At 44.2% G+C, this 15,400-nt stretch overlaps 1 protein-coding gene across 1 annotated transcript in view; it reads right to left on the reverse strand.

Moving 5' to 3' along the window:
* Positions 1-14,975, reverse strand: part of tafa4b (TAFA chemokine like family member 4b) — a 195,901-nt gene extending 180,926 nt beyond the window's left edge. The window contains exons 1-2 of the mRNA XM_041191618.1: positions 14,968-14,975; positions 6,922-7,037 (exon numbers count right to left, since the gene is read on the reverse strand). Of these exons, the coding sequence (XP_041047552.1) occupies positions 6,922-7,036 (115 nt within the window). The 5' untranslated portion in view covers position 7,037; positions 14,968-14,975. The remainder of the gene's footprint in view (positions 1-6,921; positions 7,038-14,967) is intronic.
* Positions 14,976-15,400: the final 425 nt, after the last annotated feature.

Genomic DNA, 15,400 nt, shown 5'->3' on the forward strand with positions numbered 1-15,400 from the left:
TCATCCCTTCCCATTCATACATGTGGTATGCCTTTCACCCCCTTGTTTGTCAGCATTTCAGTTATCCTTAACGGGCTCCAGTTTCCCACTCCTCAGTCTACCCTTTGCCTCCCTTTGTTCCCCCTCCTCCTCCACCTCATTGCAAAGCCTTCCTGCCCCTCTGCCTTCCATCATGCCCCCTTCTCCACCTCCCCAGCCCCTTGCAAAGTTTTCCTTCACCATTGCCCCACTGTGTTCACCCTTCCCCACCACCAACCTCCCAGCCTCACCCAATTCCTTTCCTGGTCGAAATGCTAGTTTCTGAATGCTCAGTCCTGTATGAGCACCGCTGCACAGTGCTGTCCTTCTGGGCAACGGCAGCACCCACCGGGAGCAGACCACCCCTAAACCCCACCCTGGTCACAATATCAGTCAATGTCTGGAAGATGAGTCCTGCCTGAGTACCGTTACACAGTAGTGACCTAGTGACTATGGAGGCAAACACCGGCAGCAGACTAGCCCTCCAGCACCAACAGTGTGGCGTTCCACTGTGTCTCACAATGAGACCAGCACAGCACTACTGAGGTAGACTATATATGTTGCACTCACTTCAAAGTCACGAGTGAAGTGAGGTCCAACATGTGCCCGGTGCCCTTTTTCAAATGAGAATCAGACCGACATGACACATGATTGGAAGGCTGCACGTGATTCCGGCGAGAAGCTAATTTAATGAGCATTCATGAGGTGGTAATGATTAAAAATGGTGATCCCGCCATTACCCAGCGAGATATCCACCATCAGGAGAATCGCAAAATATTTTTATGCCAACGGGTTTCTGATTTTTTGGCTCCAGTTAGATTTTCCTGGCACCGGCGAGATGGGAAAATTCCGCCCACAGTGTCAGTTTAAGTGTGTTAATTAAAAAGCAACTATTGGTCTTGTATGCAAGGTCACTAAGGTTATAATGCATTTATCAGCATAAAATGTAATAGGTCAAAAAATGTTCAAACAAGGAATTGACAGGCCCTCAGTCCCACCAATGCCTGTACATGATAGATTAACCCCAGTCCTTTTGTAATGGAAACTCAGGTGGTTGTGCATCTAAGCAGCACTAGCCTCACAAATCCCAACCCCAAATATTAGAGATGGAAAATCCAAAGCTCCAGACATCAGCGCAACCTCAGCTCCAGACACCAGCACAACCTCAGCTCCAGACACCGGCACAACCTCAGCTCCAGACACCGGCACAACCTCAGCTCCAGACACCGGCACAACCTCAGATCCAGACACCGGCACAACCTCAGATCCAGACACCGGCACAAACTTAACTCCAGACACCGGCACAACCTCAGCTCCAGACACCGGCACAACCTCAGCTCCAGTCACCGGTACAACCTCAGCTCCAGACACCGGCACAACCTCAGTTCCAGACACCAGCACAATCTTAGCTCCAGACACCGGCACAACCTCAGCTCCAGACACTGGCACAACCCTAACTCCAGACTTTGGCACAACCTCAGTTCCAGACACCAGCACAACCTTAGCTCCATACACCGGCACAACCTCAGCTCCAGACACTGGCACAACCCTAGCTCCAGACTTTGGCACAACCTCAGCTCCAGACACCAGCATAATCTCAGTTCCAGACACCGGCACAACCTCAGCTCCAGATACCGGCACAACCTCAGCTCCAGTCACCGGCACAAACTCAGCTCCAGACACCGGCACAACCTCAGCTCCAGACACCGGCACAACCTCAGCTCCAGACACCGGCACAACCTCAGCTCCAGACACCGGCACAACCTCAGCTCCAGACACCGGCACAACCTCAGCTCCAGACACCGGCACAACCTCAGCTCCAGACACCGGCACAACCTCAGCTCCAGACACCGGCACAACCTCGGCTCCAGACACCGGCACAACCTCGGCTCCAGACACCGGCACAACCTCGGCTCCAGACACCGGCACAACCTCAGCTCCAGACACTGGCACAACCCTAACTCCAGACTTTGGCACAACCTCAGCTCCAGACACCAGCATAATCTCAGCTCCAGACACCGGCACAACCTCAGCTCCAGACACCGGCACAACCTCAGCTCCAGTCACCGGCATAATCTCAGTTCCAGATCAGCCAGCTGAGACACCAGGTTCTTTCTTCACATCTCTTTCCAGCATCAGTGAAGACACGGATTCACATGTTGGTGATTAATGTCTCCAATTAATTTGGTGACGCTGCTGCTATGTATGCATAAACAGATCCATACCAATGGGCAGCCCTAGGACAGAACAAACCACTGCATACTCATTTGATTAGACTTGATGGCCTCTCTCACAGGCTTGCTCATTGATGTGGTCTTTGATTGCCCAAGTGTACATTGTGCAAGTTGATATACAGTGTGCAGGAGTCACTTCATAACCTGAGAGACACCATATCTCTGAGTTAATACCAGCCTCATTCACATTTGTGTCTATTATTATGAATCATATCATAAATCATGACACTTCACATTTAACAGGTTTGAATAACACATTTAACAAAGGAATGAAGGAACAATGATTGTCACACTCTTAGCTCCTTCAAAACCTGTATTAGTCCTGAAGCATTTCATTTAACTCATCGGATACACTACTTATATATACATTATATATAAATATATAAGAGAGAGAGATAGAGAGCACCTTGCTATCAGAAGGGTAAGATCATAGCAACAGTAGGTGCATGCTTTTTATAACAATCTAATGATACATAATAGCCTCATAATGTAAAACAATGCAAAGTCAGTATATACATTAAATTCAGAAGGGATGGGAAACTTGATAATACTTTGAATTATATCTGACAGGAATAAAGAGGCTGATGTCAACCAGGCAATAACAAACTGAAATGCTGTAAAACAAGTGGATTTAACTGTTTCCTTCCTTTGGTTTGTTTCCCTATGCTTTCTACACACTGTTCTTACCTCCCTGAATGTTTCTGTTTTTGTTCCTTCACAGCTAGGAGGACATAATTCTATTAACTCTTCATCTCTAGAGACTTACAGCACAGAAGGTCATTCAGGGCGATCCAAAACTAATCCTTTGGGCCAGGTCCCTCACCACAGCCGTTTAACTTTCCCTGCACCAAATACTTATCTACCGTTCCGTTAAAATATACAGTGGGTTTGGCCTCAACAACTCCCTGTGGCAAAGCAGTACATGTTCCAACAACCCTCGATAAAAAGGATGTGGGTGTCATTGGCTAATCTGGCATTTATTGCCCATCCCTAAGAGCCCTTGAGAAGATGACAGTGAGCTGCCTCTTTGAACTGCTGCAGTCCATGGGCAAAATTTTTTTGCCCGGACAGCTCGAGCGTAAAATGACGCACATTGACGTGAGACGAGCATCCCAACGTCAACACACAGTCGCATGCTATTTCGGTCGCAGGAATCGGCAGTGTACCCACCCACAATTAAAAGGTCTGTTAAGGCCATTAAAGTCTCAATTAACTTACATTTTTCACTGCCTGTCCAACCTTACAGTTGGCGAGCAGGCGAAAAGGCCAAGCAGCCTTTGCACTTTTTAGGAAACCTCATCCATGGGCAGGATGAGGTTTCCAAAAGCAAATAAAGATAAAAAACTTTTAATTTAATTAACAACATGTCTCTGCTCATGTAGCAGAGTCACATGAGGGGACATGTTTTATAACATTTTTCAATTCTTTATAATCTTTTTTGAAAATTCTTCTCAAGCGCGCACTCATACACATGCGTGAAGTTTGCAATTGCCCCACTCACTCTCTTTCCCCAAACAAGCAGCGCTGCTCACGTTTCAAGTTGGGTGGGCCTTAATTGGCTGGCCAGTGTGAAATCACCTTCCAGCCTCGATCACGGGCGGCAGTTGGCTTCCCAAACACCCCCACACGCCCCGCTGAGCCTATCCAACGAGGGCTAAATTCTGCCCATATGTTATAGGAACACCTACAGTACAGTTAGGGAGAGAGTTTCAGGATTTTGACCCAATGACAGTGAATGAATGGTGATATAGTTCCAATGCAGGATGGTGTGTGAGATGGGGAACTTGCAGGCGGAGGTGTTACCATGCATCTGCTGTCCTTGTCCTTCTAGGTGGTAGAGGGCACAGGTTTGGAAGGTGCTGTCTAAGAAGCCTTGGTGAGTTGCCGCAGTATATCTTATAAATAGTACACAATACTGCCACTGTGTGTTGGTAGTGGAGGGAGTGAATTTTGAAGGTAGTGGATGGGGTGCCAGTCAAGGGGGCTGCTTATTCCTGGGTGGTGTCGAGTTTCTTGAGTGCTGTTGGAGCTGCACTCATACAGGCAACTGGAGAGTATTCCATCACACTCCTGACTTGTGACTTGTAGATGGTGGACGGGCTTTGGGGAGTCAGGAGCTACTCGTTGCAGGATTCCTAGCCTCTGATCTGCTCTTGTAGCCACAGCATTTATATGGCTAGTCCAGTTCAGTTTCTGGGCAATGGTAATCCCCAGGATGTTTGATAGTGGGGGATTAAGCAATGGTAATGCCATTGAACATCAAGGGGTGTTGATTAGTTGCTCTCTTGTTGGAGCTGGTCATGCCTGGCACTTGGGTAGCATGATTGTTACTTGCCACTTATTAGCCCAAGTCTGGACATTGTCCAGGTCTTGCTGCATATGGACATTGAGTGCTTCAGTATCTGAGGAGTCACGAATGGTGCTGAACATTGTGCAATCATCCACAAACATCCCCACTTCTCTCCTTATGATGGGAGGAGGATGCAGAGATGCTTCAGGATGATTTGGGCAAACTGAGTGGGTGGGCAAATGCATGGCAAATGCAATATAAAGAGGATAAATGTGAGGTTATCCATTTTGGTAGCAAAAACAAGAAGGCAGATTATTATCTGAATGGCTATAAATTGACAGAGGGGAATATGCAATGAGACCTAGGTGTCCTTCTACACCAGTCGCTGAAGGTAAGCATGCAGGTGCAGCAGGCGGTAAAGAAGGCAAATGGTATGTTGGCCTTCATAGCCGGAGGATTCGAGTACAGGAACAGGGGATGTTTTGCTGCAATTAACAGGGCCTTGGTGAGACCACACTTGGAATACTGGGTGCAGTTTTGGTCTCCTTATCTGAGGAGTGATGTTCTTAGAGGGAGATTAATTCCTGGGATGGCGGGACTGACATATGAGGAGAGATGAGTCAGTTAGGATTATAAACGCTGTAGTTCAGAAGAATGAGGGGAGATCTCATAGAAACCTATAAAATTCTAACAGGACTAGATAGGGTAGATGCAGGAAGGATGTTCCTGATGGTGGGGGAGTCCAGAGCCAGGAATCACAACCTGAGGATATGGGTAGACCATTTAGGACTGAGATGAGGAGAAATTTCTTCACCCAGAGAGTGGTGAGCCTGTGGAATTCGCTACCACAGAAAGTAGTTGAGGCCAAAACATTGTATGTTTTCAAGAAAGAGTTAGATATAGCTCTTGAGGCGAAAGGGATCAAAGGATATGGGGAGAAAGCGGCAGCAGGCTATTGAGTCGGATGATCAGCCATGATTAAAATGAATGGTGGAGCAGGCTTGAAAGGCTGAGTGGCCTACTCCTGCTCCTAGTTTTTATGTTTCTATGTTATGATGATGGGGAGATCATTGATGAAATATTTGAAGATGGTTGGGCCGAGGGCACTACCCTGAGGAACTCCTGAAATGATGTCTCTGGATTGAGATGACTGACTTCCAACAACCAGAACCACCTTCCTTTGTGCTAGGTATGACCCCAAGTAGTGGCGAGTTTTCCCCCTGATTCCCATTGACTCCAATTTTGCTAAGGCTCCTTGATGCCACACTCGGTCAAATGCTGCCTTGATGTCAAGAGCAGCCCCTCTCACCTCACCTCTGGAGTTTAGCTCTTTTGTTCATGTTAGGACCAAAGCTGTAATAAGGTCAGAAGCTGAGCCCTGGTGGAACCTAAACTGAGCGTCTGTGAGCAGGTTATTGCTGAGTAAGTGCCGCTTGATAGCACACTCAACAACACTTTCCTAATTCTTTGTCCCACTCTCTGTGATTGTTTTGAATTGATGACTCTCCATTTCCCCAAACAAAGAAAGTGGTATTTCTCTATTCAGTCTATCAAAACCCTTCATAATTTAAAAAAAAACCTATTAAATCTCCTTTTAACCTTCTCTGTTCCAGTGCAAATAATCACAGTATTTCAAATCTCTTCTTGTTGCTAAGGTTTCCTATTCCTGGTTAATCTACGCTCTACACTCTCTAAGGCTTTATGTTTTTTTGATGATGGGTGCCCAAAACTACATATAGAGGTCAACAGTGACCTAATAAATTTCTTTTTATAAATTCTTCATAACTGTTTCACTTTCATACACTCTGCCCCTGTTTATAAAATCCTCGCTCTGTTGAATGCAGGACTCATCAGATGGGCTGAGGTTTTCTACTCTCTGGTTATGAGCCTGCAATTTCAAAATGAACGAGCTGATAATGGAAACCCCAGTAACAATCCCCGTTTTATTTTTATCTTTTTTCCCAGGCTTCGGAGCTGCAGAATTCCTTACCTCCTATCCCTACATTATCTGTACAGCTTTAAACCCTGAGCTTGGCATCATCTAATTACCACATGATTAATCTCCTCTTCTCTTCAGCTCTTTTCAACATTGGCAATCCCATTTCTACAGGCCTTGGTGCTTGATCTAGGTTTTCAATCAAAAAGCCATTTTTTTTACACCACAGGGGCATCAAGTTACAAGTATAGAAATTAAAAATCAATATAACCTGGAGAAATAGATGATTGCTTTCATTTAACAGATACAAACTGCAATGCTATCAAGTACTCATGACAGTTAATGAAGAGTAAGAGCATTCTCAGATGTCTGATGGGTTATAATATGCAATCACATGAAGCTCAGTCTAAGTATCCAGTGAGAGTTGTTGGGGAACTGCTTACCTGAGTGGCCCCGTGGGTGGTGACTGGATGCAGACAGCAACTTGCAGCAAAGCATTAAAGCGGAGATGAGCAGCAGCCAGTGAGTGAGGAGCATCGATTTTGGACAGAATCTCATCCTGATAGAGAGAATAAAAATACAAGCAGAGAAAAACAAGTTGCAGCAATGTGGAAACAGATCAACAGCATTTGAACCATCAATGCAAGCATACAGGCCCCATTCATGGAAAATGCATGGAGAAACTCAAGTGCATTTTCTCTCACTAATGCTCACCTCCTATGGAAAAGAAGAGTCAGAAGAAGGTTAACCAGTTCCCTGAAATTTATGTTAGTCCATCATGTGCCCACCGGAGCTGGAAGTCATGGGGTCACGTCCACGACTCAGCACTGGACAAGTTGCCGACCCCCTAGGGCCATACAATCAGGGAAGGTACCTGCCTTCTGTTCTCCAGATTCTCACCAGGAAGGAGGAAGAGCTTCATACCTAGCTATTCTGGCACACTGAGCAGTTACAGAGGGCAGTAGCCTCGGAGCAGTTGACCCACCCTAAAGAAGACTCAAGGAGACTAATGAAGGGGGAAGAGTATATCTGTGAGAGAACTTACAAAGGAAAGGAACTATATAAATCAACTTGTGGACGATGATATAAAAGATTTTGTTATGATTTGATGAATTACGAAAGCTCACACGCATTAAAGATTAAGAGGGGGTAGGACTATTTCTTGACATTCCTTGGCAGAGGATCAGCTTACATCAAGCAGGGAGAGTGAGTTGAGGTCAGGCTGGGTACTAAAAGTGGGTGAGATTCAGGTAATGGATGGTGTTAATCTGGGCAGAGGGGAGCAATCAATTGATCTTTAGAATTACTAACATTTCCAATCACAGCAAAGTGAATAAGTATGCATTTCTGTTGAAAATCAGCAGTAACTCCATTCAATCACATAAAAACCTCTTCAGATGTAGATAAAGGTCCTTTGTCTTATAGACTTCTGTATGCAATTTGCCAGTTGAACTAGTTAGTTATTGTTGCAGCTGAAGGATGAACTCAAAATGAGGATGCAGAAGAGGAAATCCTGAATTCTAGCAGCAGAATTTTCAGTACAGCTGCGCCTATTGATAAACAGTCAGAGAACACCTCCATATCCTATCAGGAGGCTCCTGAGAGTTCTCCATTTCTTCCTTGAACAGAGGCCCAACCAACCCCATCCATCACCACTCTCCCACACCTGGCTGAACTTGTTTTCAGATTGAACAATCCTTCACTCCACTCATTTCCTCCAAATAAACCTCCAGATGGCTCCTAGCCAAGCCTGCCTATTTGTGAGATATGTGGAACATTCTCTGTTACAGTTCTGTTCGGGCTTCCTCCCTCACCTCTTTTACCAGTACATTGATGACTATATCGGTGCTATTTCCTACTCTCAGCCTGAACTGGAAAATTTCATTGACTTTGCCTCCTTCTCTCATCTTCACGTGGTGCATTTCTAACCTTCCCCTTCCTTTCCTTGACATCTGTCTCCATTTCTGGCTATAGGCTTTCAATGAATATTCACTATAAGCCCACTGATTCCAATAGCTACCTCGATGACACTTCATTACACTCCACTTTCTGTAAGGAATCCGTTCCATTCTCCCAGTTTCTCCATCTCCAATGGATCTGTTCAGATGATGCAACCTTTCATTCTAGCACTTCCGATATGTTTTACATTTTCCTCAACCAAGAATTCGCCCCACCATGATTGACAGGCCCCTCCACTGTGTCCATTCTATTTCATGTACTTCTGCTCTCACCTCTTCCTCTCCCTCTCAGAACCATGATAGAATTTCCCTTATCCTCACCTTCTACCCCACCAGCCTCCGTATTGAACAGATCATCTCATCTGTCATTTCCGCCGCCTCTACCGTGACACCACCACCCAGCTCATCTTCCCATCTCCTCCATTTTCAGCATTCAGAAGGGACCATTCCCTCCATGACACCCTGGTCCACTCCTCAGTCACCCACAACAACCCATCCTTTTCCTATAGCACCTTTCCATGCAAATGCAGGAGATGCAACAGATGTCTTTTTAGCTCCTCCATTCTCACCAACCAAACACCCCGTGGATGAAACAGTGATTTATTTGAGCTTCTTTCAATTTAGTTTGCTGTATTCACTGCTCATAATGCTGTCCCCCCTACATTAGGGAGACCAAACACAAACTGGATGACCGCTTTGTGGAACACCTCCATTCAGTCCGCAAGCATGTTCCTGAGCTTCCAGTCACCTCCCATTTTAATTCTCCATCTTGCTCCCATTCTGACCTCTCTGTCCTTGGTCTGCTGTAGAGTCCCAATGAGACTTAACACAAGCTTGAGGAACAGAACCTCATTTTTGACTGGGCACTTTACAGCCTACTGGACTCAACATCAAATATAACAATTGGAGGTCGTAACCTCTGCCTCAATTTTGTTGTATTTTCTTTGATGGTTTGGATTTTCTTCTCTCTAGTTCTCACTTATTTCTTCTACTTTGCTTTCAGATGACAGCCGTTCAAGATTCTCTAGGCATATCTTTTGTTTCTTTACTTATCCCATGACCATTTTAAATTCTCTTCCCCAGAAAGCAGGGGAGACTGGGCTATTGAATTTATTCAAGGCTGAGTTAGACAGATTTTTCATAGACAAGGAAGTCCAGGGTTATAGGACAGACAGAAAAGTGAAGTTTAGACCACAATCAGATCAGCCATAATCTTATCGAATGGCGGAGCAGACTCGAAGGGCCGAATAGCCTACTCCTGCTCCTAAGTCCTATGTTTCTATGTACCTGTTGACCTTGCACCATCAACCCTTCTGTTATTTAATCTCTTCTATGTTCTACTGTATCACATATCTTTCCTTTTGTTCTTTCTCCTATCCTCCCCTCTTTCACTTGCTCAAAGCCTAATACATTTCCAACTTTCCTCAGTTCTTATTAAAGGTCATAGACCTCAAGCATCAACTCTGTTTCTCTCTCCACAAAATGCTGCCAGACCTGCTGAGCATTTCCAGTATTTTCTGTTTTTATTTCACAGAACACCCAGGTCCTCTTCTGCCTAAGTCATTGCAGCAGTAGCTCCACATCCTTATAAAGTGCTACCCAATTCCCTTTCCTCCCTTTCTCTTTGTTCCCCCCAGCTTCTGCTTTGTGAGCCCTGGGGCATCACAAACAGCATCGAGCCTCTATCCAATCAGTCACAGATTGCTCCTCACTGTTGTATCCAAATGAGTGCAACAGATTCGGCCAGTTCACACCTCCAAGGTTTTGCAACCATCGCTGAGCTTCCTCAATGCCTCTTGACACAATCCCATCAGAGTTAATCTAAGAAGGTCAGGCATGGGCAGAGGAGACAGCTGTTTTCTCAAGGTTGATAGTTAATCACCTTTGCTGGTCTGATTGAAGGATTTAGCCAGCTAACCAAAGGCTATTGTCCCGCTGACTTTTTGTCCCATATTTGGCTCTCCAGTTTTCTCCTCTTCTGAATGCATTGATTCATGCTGAAGTGCTTCCACCATTACAGTCTAGTCCTCTGGCCCTCACATGGCCGTTCTTCATATGAGAACTTGGATAGTGAGTTTGGGCATGCCATTTCACCGTGAGGCAGCACAACCAATCTAGTAATGCAGCCACCTGACATATGCATGCACAACGTGGAGCGGTGACTGGCTAGCATGTTGCTTCATAGGCCAAAGACACAAAAGCCTGTTGCAGTGCCTTAAATACAAAAGTGACTAATATCAAAAAACTCACCATGAACTGGGAATCGAATCAGGAATCTCCCTAAGCTGTAAGAGGCATTATGGCACTCTCCATCTTCTCTCTCTGTTCAAGCCAACATTTTCTCATCCCTTGTGCCAATTCATTCTGCCACTTGACCTTTCCTTTATCTCACATTCTTCTCACCCCACCCTCACTCCCTCTGTCTACATTGACATTACTCTGCCTCTCCTTCTTTTCTTCCAACAGCACTCTTTGTGCTCTTCTCCCTCCCAAATTTAAAACCTACAATTTCATCCTACTTTACTGCAAATCACATCAGCACTGTCCTTCCTTCCCTCTCAGTTTCCATTGGAACATTCTCCCTTTCCCATTTACCACCCATGGCTGTTATCCAATGCTTATGCTGCGCTGGAGAACGAGCTCTGCTTTATGCTGTATGTGGGAATTCCTGAACTCTCAAGCTGTGACAAGAATTGTTGTCCAGGCATATGATAGAATTCCAGTGCTTGGAGCAGCAGCAGCATCAGAAATGAGTCAGGAACAGCGCTGATTGTCAGCGCAAGCATACTGAAGCAGACACTGGCTTCAAAGCATTATTCAAAACACATATGGTTGGAATGTTTGTAATCCGCAACATATGTGCATTGTGAGGTTCACTTTCCACTCAAGCTGTAAAGTGCTTCAGCAGGAGGTCAGGCAGTGAAACAAGACCATGTTTGGCATGAAGCCATGCACACGCTGCAAAGAAAGTAGCTCAGCAGCAGTGGTAGGAAATTGCCAAGACAGCAATTGCTAATATGGCCAAACCATACATGGCAGCTGAATGTCAGAGCAGGGAAGCTCAGAGGAGCAGCACCTCAGGATGTCAGGAAGGCAGTTGCAGTTAACTCACCTATTAAAATATTTGAATTGCTTTCAAATGTTACCCAGGGGGCAGCACACCCTCAATCTTCAGCTGCAAGTGGTCCTTTCCTCACAGCCTTACATGCAATCACCTCACTAAAAATCACAAAGAGAACATCGCTACTTGGTGTATGTACCTGTCATCACACCTATAGCAGGCTGCATGCTGGCTCTAGGCTTTATTATATCTCATGATAACTGAAGGTAATTTTCACTTCCTGCATTTGTTTTAAAGGAAAAGACACCCCATGATAGCAGACAGAGAACAATAACTGATAATTGACCCTCAAAGCTCCACCATCACAGAAACTGCTGCCTTTCTTGTAAAAACCCAACAGGTTCATTAATGTTCTTTGGGGCAAGATACCTGCCACCCCTACCTAGTCTGGACTACACATGACTTCAGTCTCATACTAAGAAGTTGGATCTTAATGTCCTGAGAGTAACACGGATGAGCAATAAATAGTGCCTTGTCAGTGTTGTCAACATCGCAAGAGCAAATAATAAAACATACCATGGTGATGGGACCAAGAAGAGCAATAAGGATGATCATTGCACAATTAAAGATAAACTTGATGCCAAAAGTTTGTACTCACTATGGAGGTGCAGATTTAGAGAAGGTGTAATCCAAGTGTTTAAGGTTATTAAAGTCATTAGCAACATGCAAGTAGAAATGTGCTTGAGATGATGGATTTAGGTAAAACTAGGAGCAGTACATATAAGCTGAGAAAACAGAGGTTGAGGTTGGCTATCTTGGAAGTTTTACTTCTCTCAAAGTTGATTAAAGTGAGGAAAAGATTTCAGAAGGAGGTATCGAAGACTATTGCTTTTCAATCTTTCAGGAGAGATTGGATGGATTTCCAGTGACAAAAGTGTATGGGAGATGAGAGGAAATTATTCTCAGAGATCTTGGGACTTGTTTGGTCATGAAGAGTTAGAGAAGAATTAATTTTTGAAAGAGGAATGCAAACTAGCAAAATGTCTCCGGTTATGCACCTCTTGCAGGAAATGGAGGCCGGTACACAGAGCTGAAATGATGGGGCCAAGAACTATATGGGCCTAGTGTCATTTTCTCTAGCTGGACATATGACTGAAAAGACAGAGGGTCATGTCACCCAAGCAGTTGCACACAAGTTGTAACCTGCAGTAGGTCCATCTCAGAATTTAGCTACTGTGAATCAAGAGCTACGTCAGTACAAAAGGCTCTATAACATCCCAACCACCTTACACAATATTCCAACAGGTTCTTGGAGAGGCACAAGGCTTCAGTCACAAACAGAAATAAAAGGTATCGTCACAGCTTCCTGGTTAGAGAGCATTCACATGTATGATGGTTTGGCAATGGTAACAAAGGAGCTGCAGATTGAGAGAATTAGGATTCATCCCATTGATATACATATGGCCATTGATGAAGGAAGCATGCATGGCCTTACCAGCCCATGACTCCTTGCACTATGAGAATTCTCACACTCTGTAAAATTGAAGTGCCATTCATGGCTGTCATCAGTTCTCCATGCAGAAAGTAATAAACCAATAGCTCTAAAGAAAAGTGCAACTGTGACTTGCAGCTTGATGCATCTGTGAACAACTGTTTTGCTTATGCTTTAGATATGGTGATGGGACAGTGCCAGCATAATCTGAAAAGAGGAAAAATGCCAGCTTGAAGTAAAGGGATAGTTGATGAAGACTGCCAACTTGAAAACAGACAGCAGAAGAAAAAGGCTCCCTCCATGCACTGACAGAATTGCAGCAGGCTAGCGTGAACTGAGAGGAGGAGGAGAAGAGTATCAGCAGGAATTGAGAGGTGAGGGAACATATGGAGCAGGAGTAGACCACTCAGCCCCTCGAGCTGCCCCCGCCATTCAATAAGATCATGGTTGATCTAATTTTAACCTCAGCTCTACATTCCTGCCTGATAACCTTTCATCCCTTTGCTTATCAATAATCTATCTACCTCTGCCTTAAAGATGTACAAAGGCTGTGCCTCAACCACCTTCTGAAGAAGAGAATTCCAAAGTCCCGCAAGCCCCTGAGAGAATTTTTTTTCCTCATTTCAGTCTTAAATGAGCGATCTTTTATTGTTAAGCAGTGACCTCTAGTTTTAGATTCTCCCACAAGAGGAAACATCCTTTCCACATCCACCCTGTCATGACCCCTCAGGGTCTTATATGTTTCAATCAAGTAATCTCTTACTCTTCTAAACTCCAGCAGATACAAGCCTAGTCTGTCCAGCCTTTCCTCATAAGACTACTCGCCCATTCCAGGTATTGGTCTAGTAAACCCTCTCTGAACTGCTTCCAATGCATTTACATCCCTCCTTAAATAAGGAGACCAATATGTATACAGTACTCCAGATGTGGACTCACCAATGCCCTGAATAACTGAAGCATAACCTCACTGCTTTTGATCCAATCCCCCTCTCAATAAATTATAACATTCTATTAGTTTTGCTAATTACTTGCTGCACCTGCATACTAACCTTTTGTGATTCATGCACTAAGACACCCAGATCCCTCTGCATCTCAGAGCTCTACAATCTCTCGCTATTTAGATAACATGCTTCATTTTTATTCATCCTGACAAAATAGACAATGTTTATTTCCACATTATATCTCATTTGCCAGAGCTTTGTCCCTTCACCTAACCTATCTATATCCTTTTGTAGCCTCCTTATGTCCTCTTCACAACTTACTTGGGGATAGATTGCTGGCATGAACTGAGGAGAGGCCTGAGAGGAGACAGGAGGGAGAAGAACCACCATGAACTTGGGGGGCAGATTGCTGATGTGAACTGAGGGTGGGGGGAAACATAGAAAGAACAATGACAGCATTACTGCGTGGGGAAAGGGGAGAAGAGTGCAAATGTGATCTGGCAGAGGGTGGAGAAGAGCATCCATGTGTTACTCTGACAAACATAAAAAATAAATTACTGATCAGTTTGAGAAATTAAGTGTGCTAATACATATCCACAACAGAATACAGTTTCTCCAAAAGAAATAGGTGATAACTCTAAAATTTTGCATCAGATTTATCTACTATAGAAGTAATGACATGTTGTGTATACCTGTAGCTTGTTATGACAAGCCCATATCCCTCAGCACTTCCAGTGTAACTATTCATTATTAACATATGGTCAGGGTATTTTTGAGTTGTCAGTTTTTTGAAACTATATCAGCTTTTTAACAGTTGCTGATGAGTTTTTTTTTGGTTTTCTAGGTTGGCATGTATTGTCCTTCAAGATGTATCACTATAAAATATGTAGTTTGCCTGTCTGCCAACAGTTTTGGTATTCCATCATCTGTCTAGGTTACGTAAAGTTTTTTTTTAGTTTGCAAGTTGGTGCTGCCTTTAAACGGCTGTTTAATATATTTAAAATAATATTTAAATGGAAAATTGTCACTTATCTTACCTTGCAGGTTATTATTTTCAGATGAAAATCTGTTTCAACACATTCTTCATGGGTTTAGATCCCCAGATGATATAGACTAGAAGCATCCCTAAGTACCTCTGCTCAGCCTCTCTTCATTGGAAGCTGTCAAGAAAAAGAGCAGCATTTTAGACTTCCTATTGACCTCAAGGAATGTTGGAATCAAGAGGCATATTCCTGAAAATCACTCAATGCATGTTTCAAACTTAAATTACAATAATACTATAAACAGGAAAGGACCACTTATTTCTGAAAGTTTGGCAATAGCATGCCAATCACTTGACTCCATCTATCTTCTTGACTTGGGATTTATCTATTTATCTGAATGGATAGTGCAACAGTGGAAAGGATTCATTCCAATTGAGAGGAGAAGGGAATTTTGCACACACTTCTTGCCAGCCAATGCTTAGGTATC

Source organism: Carcharodon carcharias, chromosome 7 (assembly GCF_017639515.1).
Source record: "Carcharodon carcharias isolate sCarCar2 chromosome 7, sCarCar2.pri, whole genome shotgun sequence".
In the NCBI taxonomy this organism is placed as follows: Eukaryota; Metazoa; Chordata; class Chondrichthyes; order Lamniformes; family Lamnidae; genus Carcharodon; species Carcharodon carcharias.